The 19,896-nt window shown below is 46.3% G+C and overlaps 1 protein-coding gene across 3 annotated transcripts; it reads left to right on the top strand.

The window, feature by feature from the left end:
* Nucleotides 1–4,521: 4,521 nt before the first annotated feature.
* TNFRSF6B (TNF receptor superfamily member 6b) lies at nt 4,522–18,402 on the top strand. 3 transcript variants are annotated; one of them, XM_081868065.1, is made up of 5 exons: nt 4,522–4,655; nt 8,470–8,632; nt 10,324–10,699; nt 14,914–15,126; nt 16,579–18,402. In XM_081868065.1, the coding sequence occupies exons 2-5, from the start codon at nt 8,588–8,590 to the stop codon at nt 16,863–16,865; spliced, it is 921 nt and encodes a 306-aa protein (XP_081724191.1). In that variant the 5' UTR covers nt 4,522–4,655; nt 8,470–8,587; the 3' UTR covers nt 16,866–18,402. The 3 variants fall into 3 exon arrangements, with proteins under 3 accessions (XP_081724191.1, XP_081724192.1, XP_081724193.1); XM_081868066.1 differs by lacking the exon at nt 4,522–4,655 and adding an exon at nt 4,707–4,873; XM_081868067.1 differs by lacking the exon at nt 4,522–4,655 and adding an exon at nt 5,159–5,264.
* Nucleotides 18,403–19,896: the final 1,494 nt, after the last annotated feature.

The raw sequence follows: 19,896 nt of genomic DNA on the forward strand, positions 1-19,896 counted from the left end.
AAGTTCCCCCAAAATATCTGGTTTATATACATTATTTACACAATGGGCCGCATGTGATTAGCTAATTCTGGGATTCTCCTGTAGGCCAATCAGGTTGCGGATTCACTTCCACCTGAAGCTGAATTGGGTGGCACCTGCGGGCCAATCATACTGCTGCATTGTTCTAGGACCAATCAGACTGCTGCATTCTGGACCCTATTGTTCTAGGACCAATCAGACTGCTGCATTCTGGACCCTATTGTTCTAGGACCAATCAGACTGCTGCATTCTGGACCCTATTGTTCTAGGACCAATCAGACTGCTGCCTTTTGGATCCTATTCAACTCAGTACATAACACTAGCGCACTCAAGGACAGCTCAGAAGAGGGCTGGCAATGGGTAGGGGGCGTGACCTGGGGAATGTACCCTGGACTGGACAGAGAGGCCTAGAAGACCACATTCAACACCTGGGTCTCAGGTTTCCCACACAAGAGATTGCACCACCTGAGCTGTCGCCCCCACTTCTCCTCTCTCCCCCCCCAACTCCTGTCCACTTTCCCCTCTTTTGCTGCTAGTTCAGCAGTGGCAATAGTGCTGCATCTCGTCCGCCTCCCTACCTATTCTTAGAAAGGGCCAAGTGGGTCCTTCCTCAGTTAGGTGATGCCACAAGTAGAAATGTGTTTTCAACACTTTCACTCTATGTGCGGCAACCTTTGAAGGTGACCCGGAAACTACAACTAATCCAGAACGCGGCAACTAGACTGGTGACTGGGAGTGGCCACCAAGACCACACAACACCTGTCTTGAAAGACCTACATTGGCTCCCAGTACGTTTCAGAACACAATCCAAAGTGTTGGTGCTGACCTTGAAAGCCCTAAACAGCCTCGGCCCAGTATACCTGAAGGAGCGTCTCCACCCCCATTGTTCAACCTGGACGCTGAGGTCCAGCACCGAAGTCCTTCTGGCGGTTCCCTCTCTGCGAGAAGCGAGATTGCAGGGAACCAGGCAGAAGGCTGTCTCGGTAGTGACACCCACCCTGTGGAACGCCCTCCCATCAGATGTCAAGGAAATAAACAACTATCTGACTTGTAGAAGACATCTGAAGGCAGCCCTGTTTAGGGAAGTTTTTAATGTTTGATGTTTTACTGTGTTTTTAATATTCTGTTGGAAGCCACCCAGAGTGGCTGGGGAAACCCAGCCAGATGGGCGGAATATAATTAATAAATTATTATTATTATTACATAGAAAAAAAGCTTAAAAGTAACAAGTAACAGGTGAGGTTGGTAACAGGTGAGCGGGTAGCAGAGGGCCTTGCTGGGTGTGCAGCTGGGAGCAGCAGCAGGAACAGGGCAAGGATCAAATGAAGCAAGTAAACCAGAGTCCTGGGATGGTGGCGTTGCCAATTTTCTGTTGCCTGAGGGAATAGTCTCCACATGCTTTATGGAAGAGATGGTTCTGTTCTGGTATTACACTGAAAGCCTGCTTGGAAGCGCTGTATTGTTTAGTCTTTGTTCATAGCTGCCAGAAAACTTTAGAGACGCTTATTAAATGTATGTGCATTACAAAGAGCCAGTGTGACATTGTGGTTGGACAGTTGGACATGGGTTCCAGAAACCTGGCTCCAAGTTTTCACCCTTACGGAACACGCTTACTCAGAAGTTTCATTGGAAGTGAAGTAACCAGGTGTTTGTATAATGCTAATGTTGGAAGATCCAGCAATAGAAGTCATTTGACCCGTCTCCTTTAGCATCCTGCTTATTGTTAGCCAGTTCCGAGTAATTCCAAGGATCCTGTGAAAAAGAGTTGGAAGGGACAGAAGTTTAGAAGATTTGGAGTAGTCATCAAGGATTATTTAATGGTGACTAACACTCCTGAGGCAAAACAGCTCACAGCTAAAGCATGATACATGTGTACACCTATTGCTTAGGGCAGGGGTCGGCAAACTAAAACCCGGGGGATCGGATCAGGCCCAATTGCCTTCAGGATGCAGCCCGCGGACTGTCTGTGTATCAGCGTGGGGATTCTGTTCGTTCGGGCTGCGCCATTTCTCCCCACACCATTCCATTTCCCCCCCTCTCCCTCACACACACCGTGGCAGCGCCTCCTCCCTCCCTCCTCCTGGTTTCTCCTTGCCCTGCCTAGAGGAGGAAGGGGGCTGGGCTGAGCTGGCTGAACGCCATTTTAAGCAGCCCCTCTCCGGAGCCAGCCCTTCCGCGCCGCTCATCTTCCCGCCACCGCCGCCGTCCTGGTGCGTCTGTGGGCCAGAGAGCGGAGCGGATGAGCTCACTCTGCCTACCCACAAGAAGCAGCAGGGACAGTGGACCGGCCCGCAGCTAAAAAATTTTGCCGGCCCTGGCTTAGGGGCACAGCATCCTGATGTCTCATCACACCCGCACACACATGAACTGTTGTTGCTGTTTAGTCATTTAGTCGTGTCCGCCTCTTCGTGACCCCCTGGACCAGAGCACGCCAGGCACTCCTGTCTTCCACTGCCTCCCGCAGTTTGGTCAAGTTCAATGCTGGTAGCTTCGAGAACACTGTCCAACCATCTCGTCCTCTGTCATCCCCTTCTCCTTGTGCTCTCCATCTTTCCCAACATCAGGGTCTTTTCCAGTCTTCTCTTCTCACACACAAGAACTATCATGGATTAATCACCATACTGTCCAATATCTCAATACACTTTCAGGAGTGACAGTTCACACATTTGGCTTGTAGTGGTGCAGCCCATACAAACCAAGCTTATGATACTTACTAATGGGAATTGACTGAGTAAAGCAAAATCTCTGCAAAGTGCTTTAGGTAAAGCTGAAGATGGATTTCAGCACGAGAGAATTGAGGGCATGCCTAATTTGATGTGGGCATATTTTTTATGCATATTTATTTGGGAATATGTTCCACAGAGCACAGTTCTGAATGAACAGGCATAGCATTGACCTGCAACTCCTACGCCTGTTTAGTGACATATATGCAGGTTGTTATCCTGACCCTTTGAATTAGAGACGCTGCCACAGATTAAACCCTAGTACAGTGGTACCTCGGTTTAAGAGCAGTCCTGTTTACGAATGATTTGATTTACGAACTCTGCAAAGCTGGAAGTAGTGTGTAAGAACGGAATCCGAATGGTGGAAGGGCACCGCCAGTGGCAGGCCTCATTAGGGAAAGTGTGCCTCGGTTTAAGAACGGTTTTGGTTTAAGAACAGACTTCCAGAATGGATTAAGCTCTTAAACTGAGGTACCACTGTACTATGTTCTATCTAGCATGAAACTTATACTCCCTCTTGTGGCTCTTTAGACAGCAAGAAACTGTTGTGGGTTGGAGCCAAATTCACCAGAAAGGCATTCAATGTTTAATAAGCAGCCTGGCTGCAGGGGGAGTTGTTTTATCAAGATCTCTACACAGTGCTCTCAAAGGATTCAGACATTGTCATCACAGTACATACAGTGATTCCACGACTTTCACAGACCATCTCAAAATTGCTGAGGGTTTTGGCAGATCACTTAATAGTTTTGTAGCTGTCGTAGCAATCATAAACTGCTGTGCTGCATGGTTGTTAATTGCGTTTTTATTGCTTTTAGAAATTTCTTATGTTGTATTCTTTTGCATTCAACAGAATTCAAATTGGAAACACAATAAAAACACAATGTAAGAAATAAAAGCCGCAATTTAAATGCAATTTAAATGCAACATTGATATTTAATGTGACAGATGCACTGCTTCTCGTCTTCAATCAAGTATCCACTTAAACAAAGCGTTGGTGGTCCATAGACCAGTCTGGGAATCCCTGCCTTTGGTAAAAATCACCTTTGCAAAAGGAAATTGATATCTTCCTATCCACCCTCCCCACCAACGCCACCTTCCATGAATCATAACTGTGGTTAGTAGCACTTAAGAACCTAGCCTCATGAAATCAACCCCGTTGGTCCATCCAGGTCAGTACTGCCTACACTGATTGACAGCATCGCTCCAGCGTTTCAGCCAGGTGACATTCTCTGCTCCACCTGGAGGCGCTGGCAATAGAACCCAGGAACTTCTCAATGCAAGCTAGATGCTATACCACCCAGCTACAACCTTACGTTAGCACTTGCTGCCTCCCTGGGATTTATTATTTTTAAGGTGCTTGAGTAAAAGTTCAAAAATGCCTGCACACATGCCAGAATCGAGGCGGGGAGCAGAGAACCGGCGATTTGGGAAGGGAGAATAAGCTCCATCCGGATGAATTTTGCGGACGGAGAGTGGCACCAGAGCCACGCAGATCCATGGCTGAAGAAACCGCAGAATGGGACCTGAACACACACGACCCTCTAGCGGCTGGGGTCGTCAGCTGCCCCTTGAACGATCGATCACCCAATTGCCGCTGTTTCGAGCGGGTGGCTGCGCTTCGGCTCCTCGAACCGAATCACAGCTGTCGACGTTTCCCTTTTTTAAAAGGGAAATCCCCTTATTCCGAACAGGATTCCTCGCAAGGAAAGGGAAAAGTTGACAGCTATGAACCCAATCACACCCCCCATTTGTCCTCATCGCTTTTCCAGGAAGCGCGCAAATTTGGAAATGCGTTTTGGGATTTCCCTTGGGGTGGAGCCACCTGGAAAGAAGCGGCGGGGAGCCACCATATAAGTGGCGGGGAGCAAAGGCCGCGCCAAGGCAAGCCCACCAACGAAACCGCAGCGAGCCGAGGTAAGGGGCAGGCAGGGGCGGAGCGCGGCGCCGGCCGAGTCGGCTCCGGCAACGGAAGAGGTGCGCAAGGCTCGGCGGAGTCTGCCAGCCCGCGTGCGCCTCGGCGTGCGCCTTTACGCGCCGTGGCGAAGCGTTTCTGGCGTTGCCACGAATAGAAAGCCGGGTGCGCGCGTAGATGCGCCTTGCGAGGGAACGCGCGGTGATGATTCGTGGCTCAGGTAGGGTCATCTGCGCTGCTTTCCTAGCGGAGATGACCGTTTCCTGAGGGTTGGCGTGGTCGCGCCGGCTGCATGTGGGTCTGTGTCTGGTGCGAGGTATGTGTGCCCATACAGGTATGGACATGATGCTGTCAGGAGCGGACTTTGGTAATACGGCGCCCTGAGCGAGGACAAAGTTCGGCGCCGCCCCTGAATATTTATTATTTCCACATTTTGGTACAGTTGCTTTTGAATGCCTCTTCTCAGTAGGTACCCTTATAAACATAGTTGGTTATCATCATCATCATCATCACCAGGTCTTCTCTGCGGTGGCGCCCTTCCATCAGATGTCAAGGTGATAAAGACCGACACAACCTTTAGAAGACATCTGAAGGCAGCCCTGTATCAGGAGGTTTTTAATGTTTGACGTTTTGTTATGTTTTTAGATGTGCTGGAAGCCACCCAGAGTGGCTGGGGAAACCCAGCCAGATGAGCAGGGCATAAATAATAAAATGATTATTATTATTGGCCACTTTGGCACGGTGCCCTGTGCTGATGTGCATTCCGTAGGGGTCGTCAGTGCTGTTTTCCTGGAAGAGATGACGATTTCCTGTGTGTTCATGTGCAACTGGTGCATGTGTGTCTATGTCTGGTGGGAGGTGTGAGACGTACATGTGTCTGTGCTGGTGTACATGTGATGCTGTCATGAGGACATGAAGCTTTTGTCAGGTGCGTGCATGTGTGTTTGTGTGTTCAGATGCGCATATGAGGCTGTCGTTAAATGTTCATCAGGTGTACAAAAGAGACTGTTCTTTGTTGAGCAGAATTCTCCCATTATATTATAGGGTTTATTTAAAGTGCTATAATACTGCAAATCCACATACATTCTAAAGCACATTCAACACATGGTTTTCCCCAAAGAATTCTGGGAACTGTAGTTAAGGGTGCTGGCATTGTGGCTCTGTGATGGGAGGTTACAGTTTCCAGGATCCTTTGAGAGAAGTGCTTTAAATTTGTGTTCAATGCGTGCTGTGGATCTGCCCAAAGTGGCTGATTCGACCCACTTCATCAAGTCTCTTTTTCAAAAGAATCCTGTCTTACAGATATAAATGTCTTTCTGTCTAAGCTACCCACCCAAATTAATCATGTAACTTTATACATTTAAATTGGGAAGTCTATAAGCTAGGGAGAAAAGCAGTGTCTCTGTGTGTGCATAGCAGTGTTAGAAATTCCTCAGGCACATTTTGCAACCATGTGGAGATGTCTTGATGCCAGATTGGCGACTGACATCTGCTGGTTGGGCCCTCCAGCAGATAAGGAGAAGAGCTTATTTATTGCATTCATATCTCAACTTTTTCTCCAAGGAGTAGATGGCTCACCCCCTACCACTCCGCAGTTAATCCTTGCAATGACCCACAGTGAGCTTCACAACTGAGTGCAGATTTGAATTCTGATCTCCCTGGTCGTGGTACGACTCTCTAACCACTACACCACACTGGCTTCCTAGAGCACTTCTGCAGTGGGGCAGCTCTATAAATTAAGTGGGGGGGGGGGGAGCAAAATGTCACTTAGAGAAAGGATCTGAAATATTTCCCTTGAAGGTTGAATTTGTTTTCTTCTGGATTGTTTTATTTGATGTGTTAATGTGTTGTAAACTGCTTTGAGATTTTTTTCTTTAAAATATTAAGTGGTTTATTAATAATAATAATAATAATAATAATCACTGCAAAAGGTGCCTTGGTATTCCATTGCGGCGACTATGTTCTTTTCGCTCAAAAGGAGTGAGGATTTCTTCATTCTCTTAAGCCAGCCCTCCGCATTATGCAACCCTGCTCTGGTTTTATATCTCTTACTAACCCTGTGCTGGCTGGGGCTGTTGAGAGTCGTAACCCAAAACATCTGGAGGGTGTCTGAGATGACTTCAGTTGGGCTACTGTGGTTAATTCTTTTGGTCCTAGCAGAGATGTCTGGGATCCACACAGAGTTTATTTGAGTAATAAACTTTTATTGGGTAAAGATTTATTCTTAATTGAAAAGATTTGTGTGGCTGGATGCTTCCCAGATCCTTGTGCTAATAGGATATGAGGTCTGTGTCTTGTTTCACATCAGCATAACACACACTTTTCATCTTATTTCTTGCTTGGCTTAGCATGTGTTTGGAGAAGGGCTGTGGCTCAGGGGCAGATCATGCCAGATCCTTGGGATCTCTAGGTAGGACATGGGAAGACTGCCTGGCGAAGAGCCTGGAGAGCCACTGGCAGTCAGTGTAGACATTATTGAGGGTGTTGAACTGTTCTTACTGTCAGAATGTTCTTCCTGAAGTTTAATTGGAACCTCATTTCTTGTCATTTGAAGCCATTGGTTTGGGTCCCTTGATAGATAGATGGCTGGTTCCTATTTAACATTGTGTACGAGTCGTATGTCAGCTCCAGTCTCTTTGTGCATCTTCTACTTAATGCACCTGTCTTCAAAGAAACTTAATTCTAAGATAAGCAATTTGGCTATGATCCAAGGCTAGGTGGTGTAATCCTTAGGTAGCAAACTGTCTAGTAGCATAAATCAACAGTTTAAGAGTATTGGGAGTACAGAATGTGAAAATAAAAAAGGACTATTTTATCCTTGCCAGATGCTCATGAGCTGATTCATGTGCCTTAAATGTAAAATAAAGAAAAAGCCTAAAGTGGAACAAGAGGGCTAGGACATAGAGGGATAGGTGGTGCTGGGAGCATGAGATAGATGCTATCTTAGACCCTTTTTCTCATACCAGAAAAGAAGAAGAAGAAGAAGAAGAAGAAGAAGAAGAAGAAGAAGAAGAAGAAGAAGAAGAAGAAGAAGAAGAAAGATTAAAATAAATAAAATTAACTTCCGGTTATTCTCGTTGTACTATTTCTCATTTTGTTATTTTACACGCAGTGCCATATTATTATTTTTGCTTTCCCAGTTCTTATCAAGAGTACTTTATTATTATCACCTTAATTTTGCAAGAATCATTCAAGGTCTGCCAGGAGATTTTTTTTGGTTACAATAATTTTTCAGATAGTCTTTAAATATTCTCCATTCTTTATGTACCTTTTTCTAATTGCAAAGCCTTTGATCAGATCCTCAAAACTAACATTACGTAATGCATCTGCTTCTATTCTTACTCGAGGTAAGGCACCCAGCCTGCCTTGTTACATCATTGTTCTGTTGCGATTTTTAATATACTTCAACTGAGAAATGAATGCTCAATTGAGCAATTTATGTGGTGCCCCCTCCTTCCCCTGATGCCCTAAGCACACGCTTATTTTGCTTAATAGTTAATCCAGCCCTGACACTAATTACATTGTGGATGGATGGATGGATGGACAAGACATGGATAGCATCTCTTCACATGAGCCTCCACTTGTCTAATCCTGACACCTGTCTGTGGTTTTGAGGAAGGGTCAGGGCAGCTCTGAAAACTAGCCCCCTGTCCTGTATATTCCTCCCCCCCAAAAGGGAAACAGCCAATCTCAGACAAATTAAGAGGGTTCATTCTACTCTCCAAAGAACAGAGCATTCCGTCCTTCCGCACACCTGCACATTGTTTTCTTTACGGTCTCTTAACACTCTGTTTCCTTTCACTTTTTCTTTCCCAGAACTACACCGTCTGCAAACACAAGAGAAGGGCGCTTTCCGTAAGCTGAGTCTGTGCTGCAGCAGACCCCACTTGATTCCAAGAGAGCGAGCAGGACTGCCAAGACCCTCGAAAGTAGTATGCAACTCTACAGCAAGCGGAACCCTTTCAGGACACTCTCAGAGGTAGAGTTCTCGGCTCCCTTTTGCTTTCAGAGGTCTAGGCTTGCAAGCATAAATACGCTTGAACAGGGTAGAGTTGGAGTGTCCAACATGGGAGTTGTAGTCACCTGGAAGGCATCATGTTGGCTACTCTTGGTGTAGAGCAGGGTTTGCCAAACATGGGTCTCCAGCTGTCATTGGACTACAACTCCCATCATCCCTGACCACTGGTCCTGCTAGCTAGGGATGATGGGAGTTGTAGTCCAACAACAGCCAGAGACCCAAGTTTGGGAAACCCTGGTGCAGAGAGAATGGAAGAACTCTCTCTCTCTCTCTCTCTCTCTCTCTCTCTCTCTCATGACTCTAGGGCTTGGCCGGGGGCAGGAGCATCAAGACCTATTAGCCATGGCAGCACATGCCTTTGACTGCTGGGGAGGGTGTAGGGGGTTGCGAAGTGCAAGGAAGGAGGGCTGTCTTCCTACTCGTCTTATGGACTTCTTGGAAGCAGTTGAACTGGGATGTTGCCAAGTCAAGCAGAGTTCGGCATATGTTAAAGAGAAACAAGGAACACAGGAGGTGGCAGAGGGCAGGGGACTCAATATTCTAAGTGAGGGTTGCTTTCATTGCTTTAGGGAAAGGCAGCCTGTTCCCAGTCTCCGGACTGTTGTCTCTGCAGGGGAAGGAGGACTTGGAGCCTGCATTGGCTTTTTGGTCACAGAGGAAGGGATGAACAGTAGAAGAAGACATTTGTGCTCATGCCACACTTGTGGGTTTCCCAGAGCCATGTGGAAAAGAGGGTGGTGGACTAGCCTTCTTATGCTAATAATAATAATAATAATAATAATAATAATAATAATAATAATAATAATAAATTTATTATTTATTCCCCGTCCATCTGGCTGGGTTTCCCAGAGGCATGTGGAAAAGAGGGTGGTGGACTGGCCTTCTTATGCTAATAATAATAATAATAATAATAATAATAATAATAATAATAATAATAAATTTATTATTTATACCCCGTCCATCTGGCTGGGTTTCCCCAGCCACTCTGGGCAGCTTCCAACAAAATATTAAAATACAATAGTCTGTTAAACATTAAAAGCTACCCTTTAAAGGTACCTAAGAAGAGTGGGTCTAAACCACAGAGCCTAGGGCTTGCCAATCGGAAGGTCGGCAGTTCGAATCCCCGCGGCGGGGTGAGCTCCTGTTGATCAGTCCCGGCTCCTGCCAACCTAGCAGTTCGAAAGCACACCAGTGCAAGTAGATAAATAGGTACCGCTCCGACGGGGAGGTAAACAGTGTTTCCATGCGCTGCTCTAGTTTTGCCAGAAGCGGCTTAGTCATGCTGGCCACATGAACTGGAAAAAATGTCTGCAGACAAACGTCAGCTCCTTGGCCAGTAAAGCGAGATGAGCACCACAACCCCAGAGTTGTTCGCGACTGGACTTAACTGTCAGGGGTCCTTTACCTGTACCTTTTTTCAGAAGAGACTGGTGGGTCAGGCCAGTGGCCCATCTAATCCTGCAACCCATTCTCACAGTGGCCAACCAGATGCTAAGGGGGGAAAACCCCTCAAGCAGGATCTGACCACGAGGATACTAGCAAAATGTTAGAAATGTCACCCAATGGCAGAATCCTTTGCCAAGGACAGTTACTGGGAAAGGAACACGGTTGCTTCATCCAGCTCACTTGTGCTCTCTCCCTTTGCCTTCCAGTGGGTGGTGCTCTACATCCTGCTCTTGGGCCCCCCGTGTTCCGGCAGCTACCCCACCTACAGCAGGCGAGATCGCCGGACCAATGAGGTGTTTGTGTGCAAGCAGTGCCCGCCGGGGACGTACGTGGCTGAAGAGTGCACCAATGATAAGGACACCGTTTGCCAGCCCTGCCCCACTCTCCACTACACGCAATACTGGAACTACCTCAAGAAGTGCCTCTACTGCAACGTCTTCTGCAACAGCCTGGAAGAAGAGGTGCGGCCGTGCAATGGCACACACAACCGGGCGTGCCAGTGCAAGGCGGGCTACCACTCGGATTTGGATTTCTGCATAAAGCACTCCAGCTGCCCCTTGGGAACCGGAGTTGCTCAGCTTGGTACGTATTGCAAGCAGCAGCCTCACTCTCGATCCCAACAGGCACCGCTCTACTGGGGACAGGCCTTGGTTTGGGCTGGCCGTCCCTGGTAAATCACAGAGGTTAGAATCATAGAACTGTAGAGTTGGGAGGGGCTCACCAGGGTCATCTAGACCAGCCATAGGCAAACTCGGCCCTCCAGATGTTTTGGGACTACAATTCCCATCATCCCTGACCGCTGGTCCTGTTAGCTATGGATGATGGGACTTGTAGTCCAAAAACATCTGGAGGGCCGAGTTTGCCTATGCCTGATCTAGTCCAACCCCCTGCAATGCAGGAAACTCAGCTAAAGCATCCAGGGATGGCCATCCAACCTCTGCTCAGGGAAAGTCCACCACCTTCTGAGTGAGTCCATTCCGCTGTCAGCAGAGCCCTTCTCATCAGAAAGTTCTTCCTGATGCTTAGTCGGAATCTCTTTTCTTGTCATTTGAGTCCATTGGTTAGAGTCCTACTCTCCGGATCAGTGGAAAACAAGCTTGCTCCCCCTTCCATGTGACAGACATCTGACATCCCTCTTCAGACATCTGAAGATGACTATCTCCTCTCAGTCTGCTCTTTGCCAGACTAAACATACCCAGCTCCTTCAACTGTTCCTCTGTTTCCAGAGCCTTGATCATCCTGGTTGCCTGCCTCTGTCAATACCTTTCATATACAGTGGTACCTCAGGTTACAGACGCTTCAGGTTACAGACTCCGCTAACCCAGAAATAGTACCTCGGGATAAGAAGTTTGCTTCAGGATGAGAACAGAAATTGCACGGCGGTGGCAGCGGGAGGCCCACTTAGCTAAAGTGGTACCTCAGGTTAAGAACAGTTTCAGGTTAAGAATGGACCTCTGGAACGAATTAAGTTCTTAACCCAAGGTACCACTGTATTGTGGCACCCAGATGTCTGGAAATCCAACACTGGGCTGCTGTGAAGAACGGGCTTCTTCTGAGACGTGAATGCTGTGAAATCTCTCTCTGTGGAAAGCTTCCAATTTTAATATGTGTAAATAAATCATATTTACATATATATAAAGCTTGGTTTCCAGCTTAGTTTTGCATTTTGATGTTATAACATTCTTAAACTTGCATCTCTTCCGGAGGAGCCTTTACAACTTGTTGGCGTTGCCATTTCCTTCAAGGTGCAGCTGTAGAACCACCTTTGCCAACCTGGTTGGCGCAGCCTGTCCTCTCACCCTCTAACGAGGCTCCTTTTGAGCCGTGGGGCTCAAATTGTAGGACGATGCTGGGATTCCCCTCCTAGCATAAAGAGCACACTCTATTCTTGACTTTTGAAACAGGATGGGAGAGAGTTGGGCAGTGGCTGGAAGCTGCAGGAGGCGAGATGGCTCTTGTGGTCAGATCCTGCTTTTGAACTTCCCATAAGGAGCATCCGGTTGAGAACAAAATGCTGGACTAGATGGGCCATTGGCCTGATCCAGCAAGCTATTCTTATGTTCTTACATGTGGTGCGATTACTCTGTAGGGAGGGAGAAATATGAGTGTGCCCAAAGTCCCCTCTTCCAGCTGCTTTTGGTTTTGCAGGGCTAAGCCTCTGCGTTCCCATCCCAGGCGGAACTCTCTGCATTCCTAACAGCAAGTGCCCCGGCCATGATCTAAGTGGTGTCTGAGGTCATCTCTGTGCCCGGATCACCAAGTGACTTGGCAGGAGACCAGCGCTGTTCCACTTTCTCTTTTCTTTCTTAGCCAGGGGGATTCCCTGGCATCATATTTCATTGAAGGCGAAAGTTGCATATCTTGGAAAGGCAGCCTGGCTTTCATAAACGCAGGGGCTGAGCTCAGCTTTCACGGACAGCTCATCTCCCCACGTCCTTGGTTCCCACCGAAATGGCTTTGCAGGGGGTGTTACCACTGATAAAATGTGACGCTCTGTACTCCATGAACAGTGGGGAATTCTGGCAAGGTTCTGCAAAATAGACAGTTGCCATCAGGGCTTTGCATGGGTTTGAAACCAGGTGTGTGCCACCTGTTTAGGGAAGCTTTTAATGTTTGATGGACTACTGTATTTTAATATTTTGTTGGAAGCCGCCCAGAGTCTCTGGGGAAGCCCATCCAGATGGGCGGGGTATAAATAAATTATTATTATTATTATTATTATTATTATTATTATTATTATTATTATTATTATGGAGGTGCAGAAGCAAGCATACTGTTCAAAAATGCTCCCTGCAATGCAGTCTGGCAGCCCTGTTTCAGTTGCCTTCCTCTAGCCAGTGCCTCTAGCAAACATCTATGTTTTGTGGAGTACAGTTCTGGTCATAGACCACATGGCTCAAGTCCTCTGTTCTGCCCAATGGGAGATGGTATCAAGTCACAAGTCTGGATGAGGCCTTTGTCTCTTGCCTTGGACTAGGTGTGCTCAATGGGTGGACTCAGTTCAGAGAAGTTTTGTGGTTCAGTGGTGTTTTGCTGAGATTCTTTTCTACATGTTCTGTAATAAACTGGATTTTGGACTTTGAACAAGTTATATTATTCACATACTTTGTGGCAACCTATACCTGACTTAGAATTCTGCCTTTTACTGAATCAGGCTAGCGTAGTGGATTTTCTTCAATTAACCCCTCCAGTTGTGAAGTTTAAGACCGCTTTTGTTTTGGTCGGAACAACTGTGGCCACTGGGGAACACACAAAAGTGAAGTCCACCTGATTATAAGTTACACAGGTTTAACTTAGCTTTACGCATGTGTAGAAATGGTGGGAGGAAATGAAACCTTGTGGACCCACGTGTGTGGGTGAACAACACAAAGAAATGGCTAGGTGCCTGGATTCAAAATGTGGGGCTTGCATACATGAAAATAAGCACCACAGATTAAGAAGAGACCTAGCCAAGCCATTGCAGTATATTTATTAGCCCAGGGAGTTCCCAAACTGTGGTCCATGAGCATTATTCAGGTGGTCTGTAGCATATTTGTGGTTTAAGATGAGAGACTATGCATTCAACACATTAAAGATTCATATTGCTTCTAACTGTACTTTTCATTGCATCTCTTATGCATATTGCATTTCACTGTATTACAATTTGAACTGCAATATAATAGAGAGAAAAACAGCAACAAAAAGCATGCAATTAAAAATCTAGCACTGCGCATTACAATTGCTACAAAATCATTAAATCGCTGCTTCTCAAACTTTTTTTTCTCTTGGCCACACTTTCAGAATAAAAAATTGTGCACTCCACACTGAAATTTTTTATTGATGAGAAATACATTGGAAAACAAAAAGAACCAACAATGAGCAGTGCTTGGTTTATAACACAGAACACAGTTACTTTATAATATGACCACAGGAAAGATACCTATCCATGTTGTTGTTGTTTAATCATTTAGTTATGTCCGACTCTTCATGACCCCATGGACCAGAGCACACCAGGCACTTCTGTCTTCCACTGCCTCCCGCAGTTTGGTCAAACTCATGCTGGTAGCTTCGACAACACTGTCCAACCATCTTGTCCTCTGTTGTCCCCTTCTCCTTGTGCCCTCCATCTTTCCCAGCATCAGGGTCTTTTCCAGGGAGTCTTCTCTTCTCATGAGGTGGCCAAAGTCTTGGAGCTTCAGCTTTAGGATCTATCCTTCCAGTGAGCACTCAGGGCTGATTTCCTTCAGAATGGAGAGGTTTGATCTTCTTGCAGTCCATGGGACTCTCAAGAGTCTCCTCCAGCACCAGAATTCAAAAGCATCAATTCTTCAGCAATCAGCCTTCTTTATGGTCCAGCTCTCACTTCCATACATCACTACTGGAGAAACCATAGCTTTAACTATACGGACCTTTGTTGGCAAGGTGATGTCTCTGCTTTTTAAGATGCTGTCTAGGTTTGTCATTGCTTTTCTCCCAAGAAGCAGGCGTCTTTTAATTTCGTGACTGCTGTCACCATCTGCAGTGATCATATTCTGCAAATAATAGATATACCGATACTATGCTATACTACACTGAAATGTTTAAATGTTTGATTGTCCTTGAATCTTCCCAATACACTTGCCATCCTCTCCTGCCACACCCTTAGAGAACCCCAGTACCAAGTGGTCCTCCAAGACCCTCAGCAATTTTTTAAGTGCTACATGGGGGGTAAAACATTTGGGAGCCGCTGTTCTTAGGCAGTGCCCAGCTCCATTCGGAATTTGCATGCAGTGTTTGCTCACAGCTTCTTCTTCTTTTGCCATGGCTGTATCTTACAGGCAACCCGCAGGAGGACACTACATGTATCCCGTGTCCTCAGGGGACCTTTTCCGACTCTGTGTCCAGCACTGAGGTTTGCCAACCCCACCGGGACTGTTCTAAGCAAGGCCTGGCAGTCAACGTCCCTGGGAACCAGTTCCATGACACCTTCTGCACCGCTTGCAAGATGAGCAAAACCAACAGCACCAAGGACAAAGGAGATGAATTACTAGGTGAGAAGCTGCATGGGGGCACAGGTATCCCCTTGCCCATTTCAAATGGGCATCAAACACTTGTGACTTGTTGTTGTTTAGTCGTTTAGTCATGTCCAACTCTTTGTGACCCCATGGACCAGAGCACGCCAGGCCCTCCTGTCTTCCACTGCCTCCCGCAGTTTGGTCAAACTCCTGCTGGTAGCTTTGAGAACACTGTCCAACCATCTCATCCTCTGTCGTCCCCTTCTCCTTGTGCCCTCCATCTTTCCCAACATCAGGGTCATCCATGGGACTCTCAAGAGTCTCCTCCAGCACCAGAATTCAAAATCACACTTGTGACTTACCTTCAGCAAAATCCTGGGCCCTGTAATTTAGGAGTTCTTTTGTGCCCTTTCCAGAACGCCCACTCTTGCCGGCTTATGGTCCACCCACCCCATGCTTTTAGAGCACTCTTATTCCACTTAAATAACCGTTGAGAATCCTGGAAACCAGAGTTTGCTAAGGGTGCTGAGAACTGTAGCTCTGTGAAGTCAGCACCCTTAACGAACTGCATTTCCCAGAATACTCCATGACTGTTGTGACGTATGGTGTGTGGCAGCCCCGTTCTGGGTCTGCTGTAGTTTCTGAGCACATAGAGCACATTGCAGCATAGCTGTCAACCTTCCCTTTTTTGCGGGAAATTCCTTTATTCCAGCCCCGTTTCCCGCTGCTTCCCTGGATTGTTAGATATCCCGTAGACTGTCCCCAGGACAGGTGAGGCTGCTGATCCCTTATTTCTGAGGTTGCTGATCCCTTATTTTCAAATCTGAAAGTTGACACCTATGCATTGCAGTAGTCATGGCAAGTTTCATACGCAGCACTTCAAAGCTGGGTCAGAGAGCCTGGGAATTTCAAAAACATCACTCTAATGCTGGTCTGTTGAGTTGCCAGTGGATTCTATTTTCTGCCCTTGTAACCTACTCCACATATCCCTTTTTGGATTGAAGCATGGTTTATCAGGTGCCTAAAAACGACATGTAGAAGTCTACTGAATAGTAAAAGGTAAAGGGACCCCTGACCATTAGGTCCAGTCGTGACCAACTCTGGGGTTGTAGCGCCCATCTCGCTTTATGGGCCAAGGGAGCCAGCATACAGCTTCCGGGTCATGTGGCCAGCAGGACTAAGCCGCTTCTGGAGAACCAGAACAGTGCATGGAAACACAGTTTACCTTCCCGCCGGAGTGGTACCTATTTATCTACTTGCACTTTGACGTGCTTTTGAACTGCTAGGTTGGCAGGAGCAGGGACCGAACAATGGGAGCTCACCCCGTCGCAGGGATTTGAAACACCGACCTTCAGATCGGCAAGTCCTAGGCTCTGTGGTTTAGACCACAGTGCCACCCACCCACTATAATATGAGCCTGGCACTAGAGGCCTTATTCACACTACCTAATACCGAGACCTGTTTCGTTCCCCACCCTGCCTTCTCCAGGAATCGGGAGTGATTGTCAAGACGCCATAATAGACTTTGTGCCATACCAAGTCGGGTCGCAGAGACGGCTGGAGAGACTGCTGCACAGAATCAACGAAAGTGCACCTGCCGCAGGTTGTGATGAGAAGAGCCCATTAGTGCTCCAGGTGGAACTCCATGCTTTCCTCATCCAGCTCAAGGACTCTCTGGGGAAACAGGTCTTGGTGCAGAAGCTCTGGAAAGCCCTGGATCACATGAAATTGCAGAACATACAAAAGAAGATCCAAAAGCATTTCTTGAGTTCATGAGATTGGACTTGGGTTCAAGTTATAAAAAGGATATGCACAAGCGCCTCTGAGAAAAATAACCAGTACCATTTTGGTCTGCGACTGGGACTTTATCTAAGAGGACATTGCCTTCCCTTGGGCTTTGTGTATTTAAAAAAAATTCCCCTCTTTGAAAAGAAGCAAAAATTAAGAGACACAATTTTTAACGAATCTGATTTTCCCTCAAGTGGGTAGAGTTGAGCCCACGTTGCATTGTATTCCCTGATGAAATTGTTCACCTTGGGGGTCCTGAACTTCCAATGAATTGTTTTTTTTAAAGCATTTAACTCAGTATTATGGTTTTTTTTTTAAAAAATGTGCTACTTATTCTCCCCTGCCACCCAAATAGATCACACAAAACAGCATAAATATATCAATGATTTATCCTTGCTACAGTCCTATCACTGCAGCCTATTTGTTTCAGGGGAAGAGTTGGTTTATGTTGGATTGGTTACACTTGCATACTGTTTTTTTTATATTTTAATTTATCTTGCCATTCATAACTCTGGTTTTCTTAGTTGTTAGCGTTTTTATACTGCCCCAACAAACAAAAGGTTGGTGACCAAACAGGATTATCAAGAGGCTAAATCTGTTTGGAAGGCCAGTGCGTGCATTTAAGTTTCTAAAATATATAAGCCTAATGTTGCCAGATATATCAACAGCATGTTCCACATGAAGGAAACATGGGGAAGGGAGAAACAAGGAACAGTTTATGCAGACAAACTTTCACCAGTCAAAATTAGTTGAAAGCTTTACCCTGGCATGGGGCCCAGGAATTGTTCCCACCCAGGGTAAGAGCCCAAAGTGCTGGGAGCTGGTTCTTCAAACAACAGCTGAAATTCTCAGGAAGTTCAACATGACCTCGGGATGAGAGTAGATCCAACATATTTTAAAATCCAGCATCATTTTCTGAAGCTTTATTCCATTTGCTGGGAGAGGGCTCTTGTGTTCGAATCCTGCTTGTGGATCTGGGGTGGGGGCACCGTGAGAGTAGAATGTTGGACTAGATGGGAAACTGGCCAGATCGAGCAGATCCTCTTCTTAATATTCTCAACACCATAATTTTAATCTTTTTTTTTTTTTAAACCCATTGTAATTTCATTTCAACTGGTCGAAACGGCTCTGGAGGCCTGGGTCCAGATTGACAGCCAGTGTGGCCTAGCGGTTAGAGTGCCGGACTAAGACCTGGGAGGCCAGGGTTCGAATCTCCACTCTGCCATTAAGCTCACTCAGTGACCTTTGGCCAGTTCCTGTCTCTCCACCTAACCTACTTCACAGGGTTGTTGTGAAGATAAGATGGGAAGGCGAGAACCAGGTACGCCACCTTGAGCAACTTGGTATATAAAGGTGATGAATGCATGAATGGATCATGGAGGTAAGGACACCCTTAAATGGTCCTGGGTTGGTGTTTCTGGGTCCAGCCTGCCTCAGGTTCGTGGCTCTCGGATCTGAATGCTTGCCTTCTGTCACACCAATCTGTTAGTTGTAACCAATAAAAGTTGTGGGCATTTTTATCCCATCTCTCATGTGGTTCAATTCTTGCTTTTCTGCTCTGCTCCATTGTGGAGCCTCAGTCGTAGTTTCTGGATTAAACGTGACCGACGAAAGTAGTATATTGAGCCAAGCGCTTTGCAAAAGTAGAGCGGTGGAGGCATTGTTTGGAATTTACTGCAAGAATGCCTGTCTGGTTGTGGAAATTCTAAGGTTTTCTTAGCACATGGCAAGTTAAGAGAAGGAAACAGGAACTTCCCTTGAGAGTAAAGTTTGCTGTCTTGGATGATAATTACAGTATTATTGATTTATTAATTCCTCCTAGATAAAGGTCTCAACACAATGTATGACAGAGACAATTGAAAACATAAAAGGGCTAATACATTTAAAACAAAACTAAAACCCTAAGAAGTGGACACTCCTCACAATGACCCACTTCACCAGCTGGGAAAGCCCGTTGGAGCATAAATGCCTCCTGTTGTTTCTGGAAAATGCAGATAGTGGACTCCTGTCATATCCCAGCATAGCAAGGGCAGCCACACAAAGGCAATCTGCATTGTTTATAAACTACAGGACACAAAATGAATTGTGTGCATTTCCTCCTTTTGATTGCTGCAGGAGATTCCAGATAGACTAAAATGATGTGCTGTGGATTAAAAAGAACAAAATAAATTTTTACTGTGTCCATGCTTATACTAAGACTGCAAAAAGGAGTGCAAGACAAGAAGGGTTGCAATTCACAAACCTGTTGGCAAAGACAGAATAGCAAATCTGGAGCAAGCATTCACATTTGTCCCTTTGCAAAACTTTGCAAAAAAAAAAATCCTAGAGATTGACAGCTGCCTACTGCAGTGTTTTTGACTTCCTGCTGGTGCCTCAAGGTGGTGAAGTGGCATGATGGGCAATGGCTTTCCAAGCTTTACCTGGGGGTATTGTCGACTTTCTGCATGCACATTAGAGGTGTACACACACACCCACACACCCACACACCCACACACTCACACACACTTTCCTGACTCCACCTCTTGGAAAATTCACCAGGGATTTCTGAGACTCAGCCTGGGCTTATGCGCCATTGGCAGGGGAAGGCTTGTTTCGCCAGCACCCTTGGCTGAAAGATGATGTCTCCAAAGGTCAAACTACACCTGATGGCTATTAAATGTCTTTGCATCTAACTGGCAGGTTTGTTTACGTGCAGGTTGGATCAGCTACGGAGAAGGTGGGGATTGATTGTGAAGGAGATCAGACCAGGCATGGAGAGGGGATTTGATCCTTACCTACTGCATATCTGGGGGGAAATCCTTCCTTTGAAGCTAGTATTTGCCTTAAGAAAAATCCTCCACAGGTACCACTAAGGAGAGTTTTATTCCAAAGCAAGTGGACTATGTTGGTGTTGCAGCTGGAATGTGCCTTTAGGTGAACTCGCCCCAGAGCACAGTCCAAACACAAAGTCTGCGTGTGCAAGATTTGTTTTCTTTGCAAAGTCTCCTCTTTATGCATTCTCCTGCTGAATATACGCATA

The sequence above is a fragment of the Podarcis erhardii genome (assembly GCF_964252035.2).
Source record: "Podarcis erhardii genome assembly, chromosome: 6".
NCBI lineage: Eukaryota > Metazoa > Chordata > Lepidosauria > Squamata > Lacertidae > Podarcis > Podarcis erhardii.

What these genes read in the sequence shown, in the direction of transcription:
- TNFRSF6B (XM_081868065.1), top strand. Translation starts at nt 8,588, where the DNA reads ATGCAACTCTACAGCAAGCGGAACCCTTTCAGGACACTCTCAGAG. An exon ending in AACCGGAGTTGCTCAGCTTG is followed by an intron (nt 10,700 to 14,913) that starts GTACGTATTGCA and finishes TGTATCTTACAG; the next exon opens with GCAACCCGCAGGAGGACACT. An exon ending in CAAAGGAGATGAATTACTAG is followed by an intron (nt 15,127 to 16,578) that starts GTGAGAAGCTGC and finishes TGCCTTCTCCAG; the next exon opens with GAATCGGGAGTGATTGTCAA.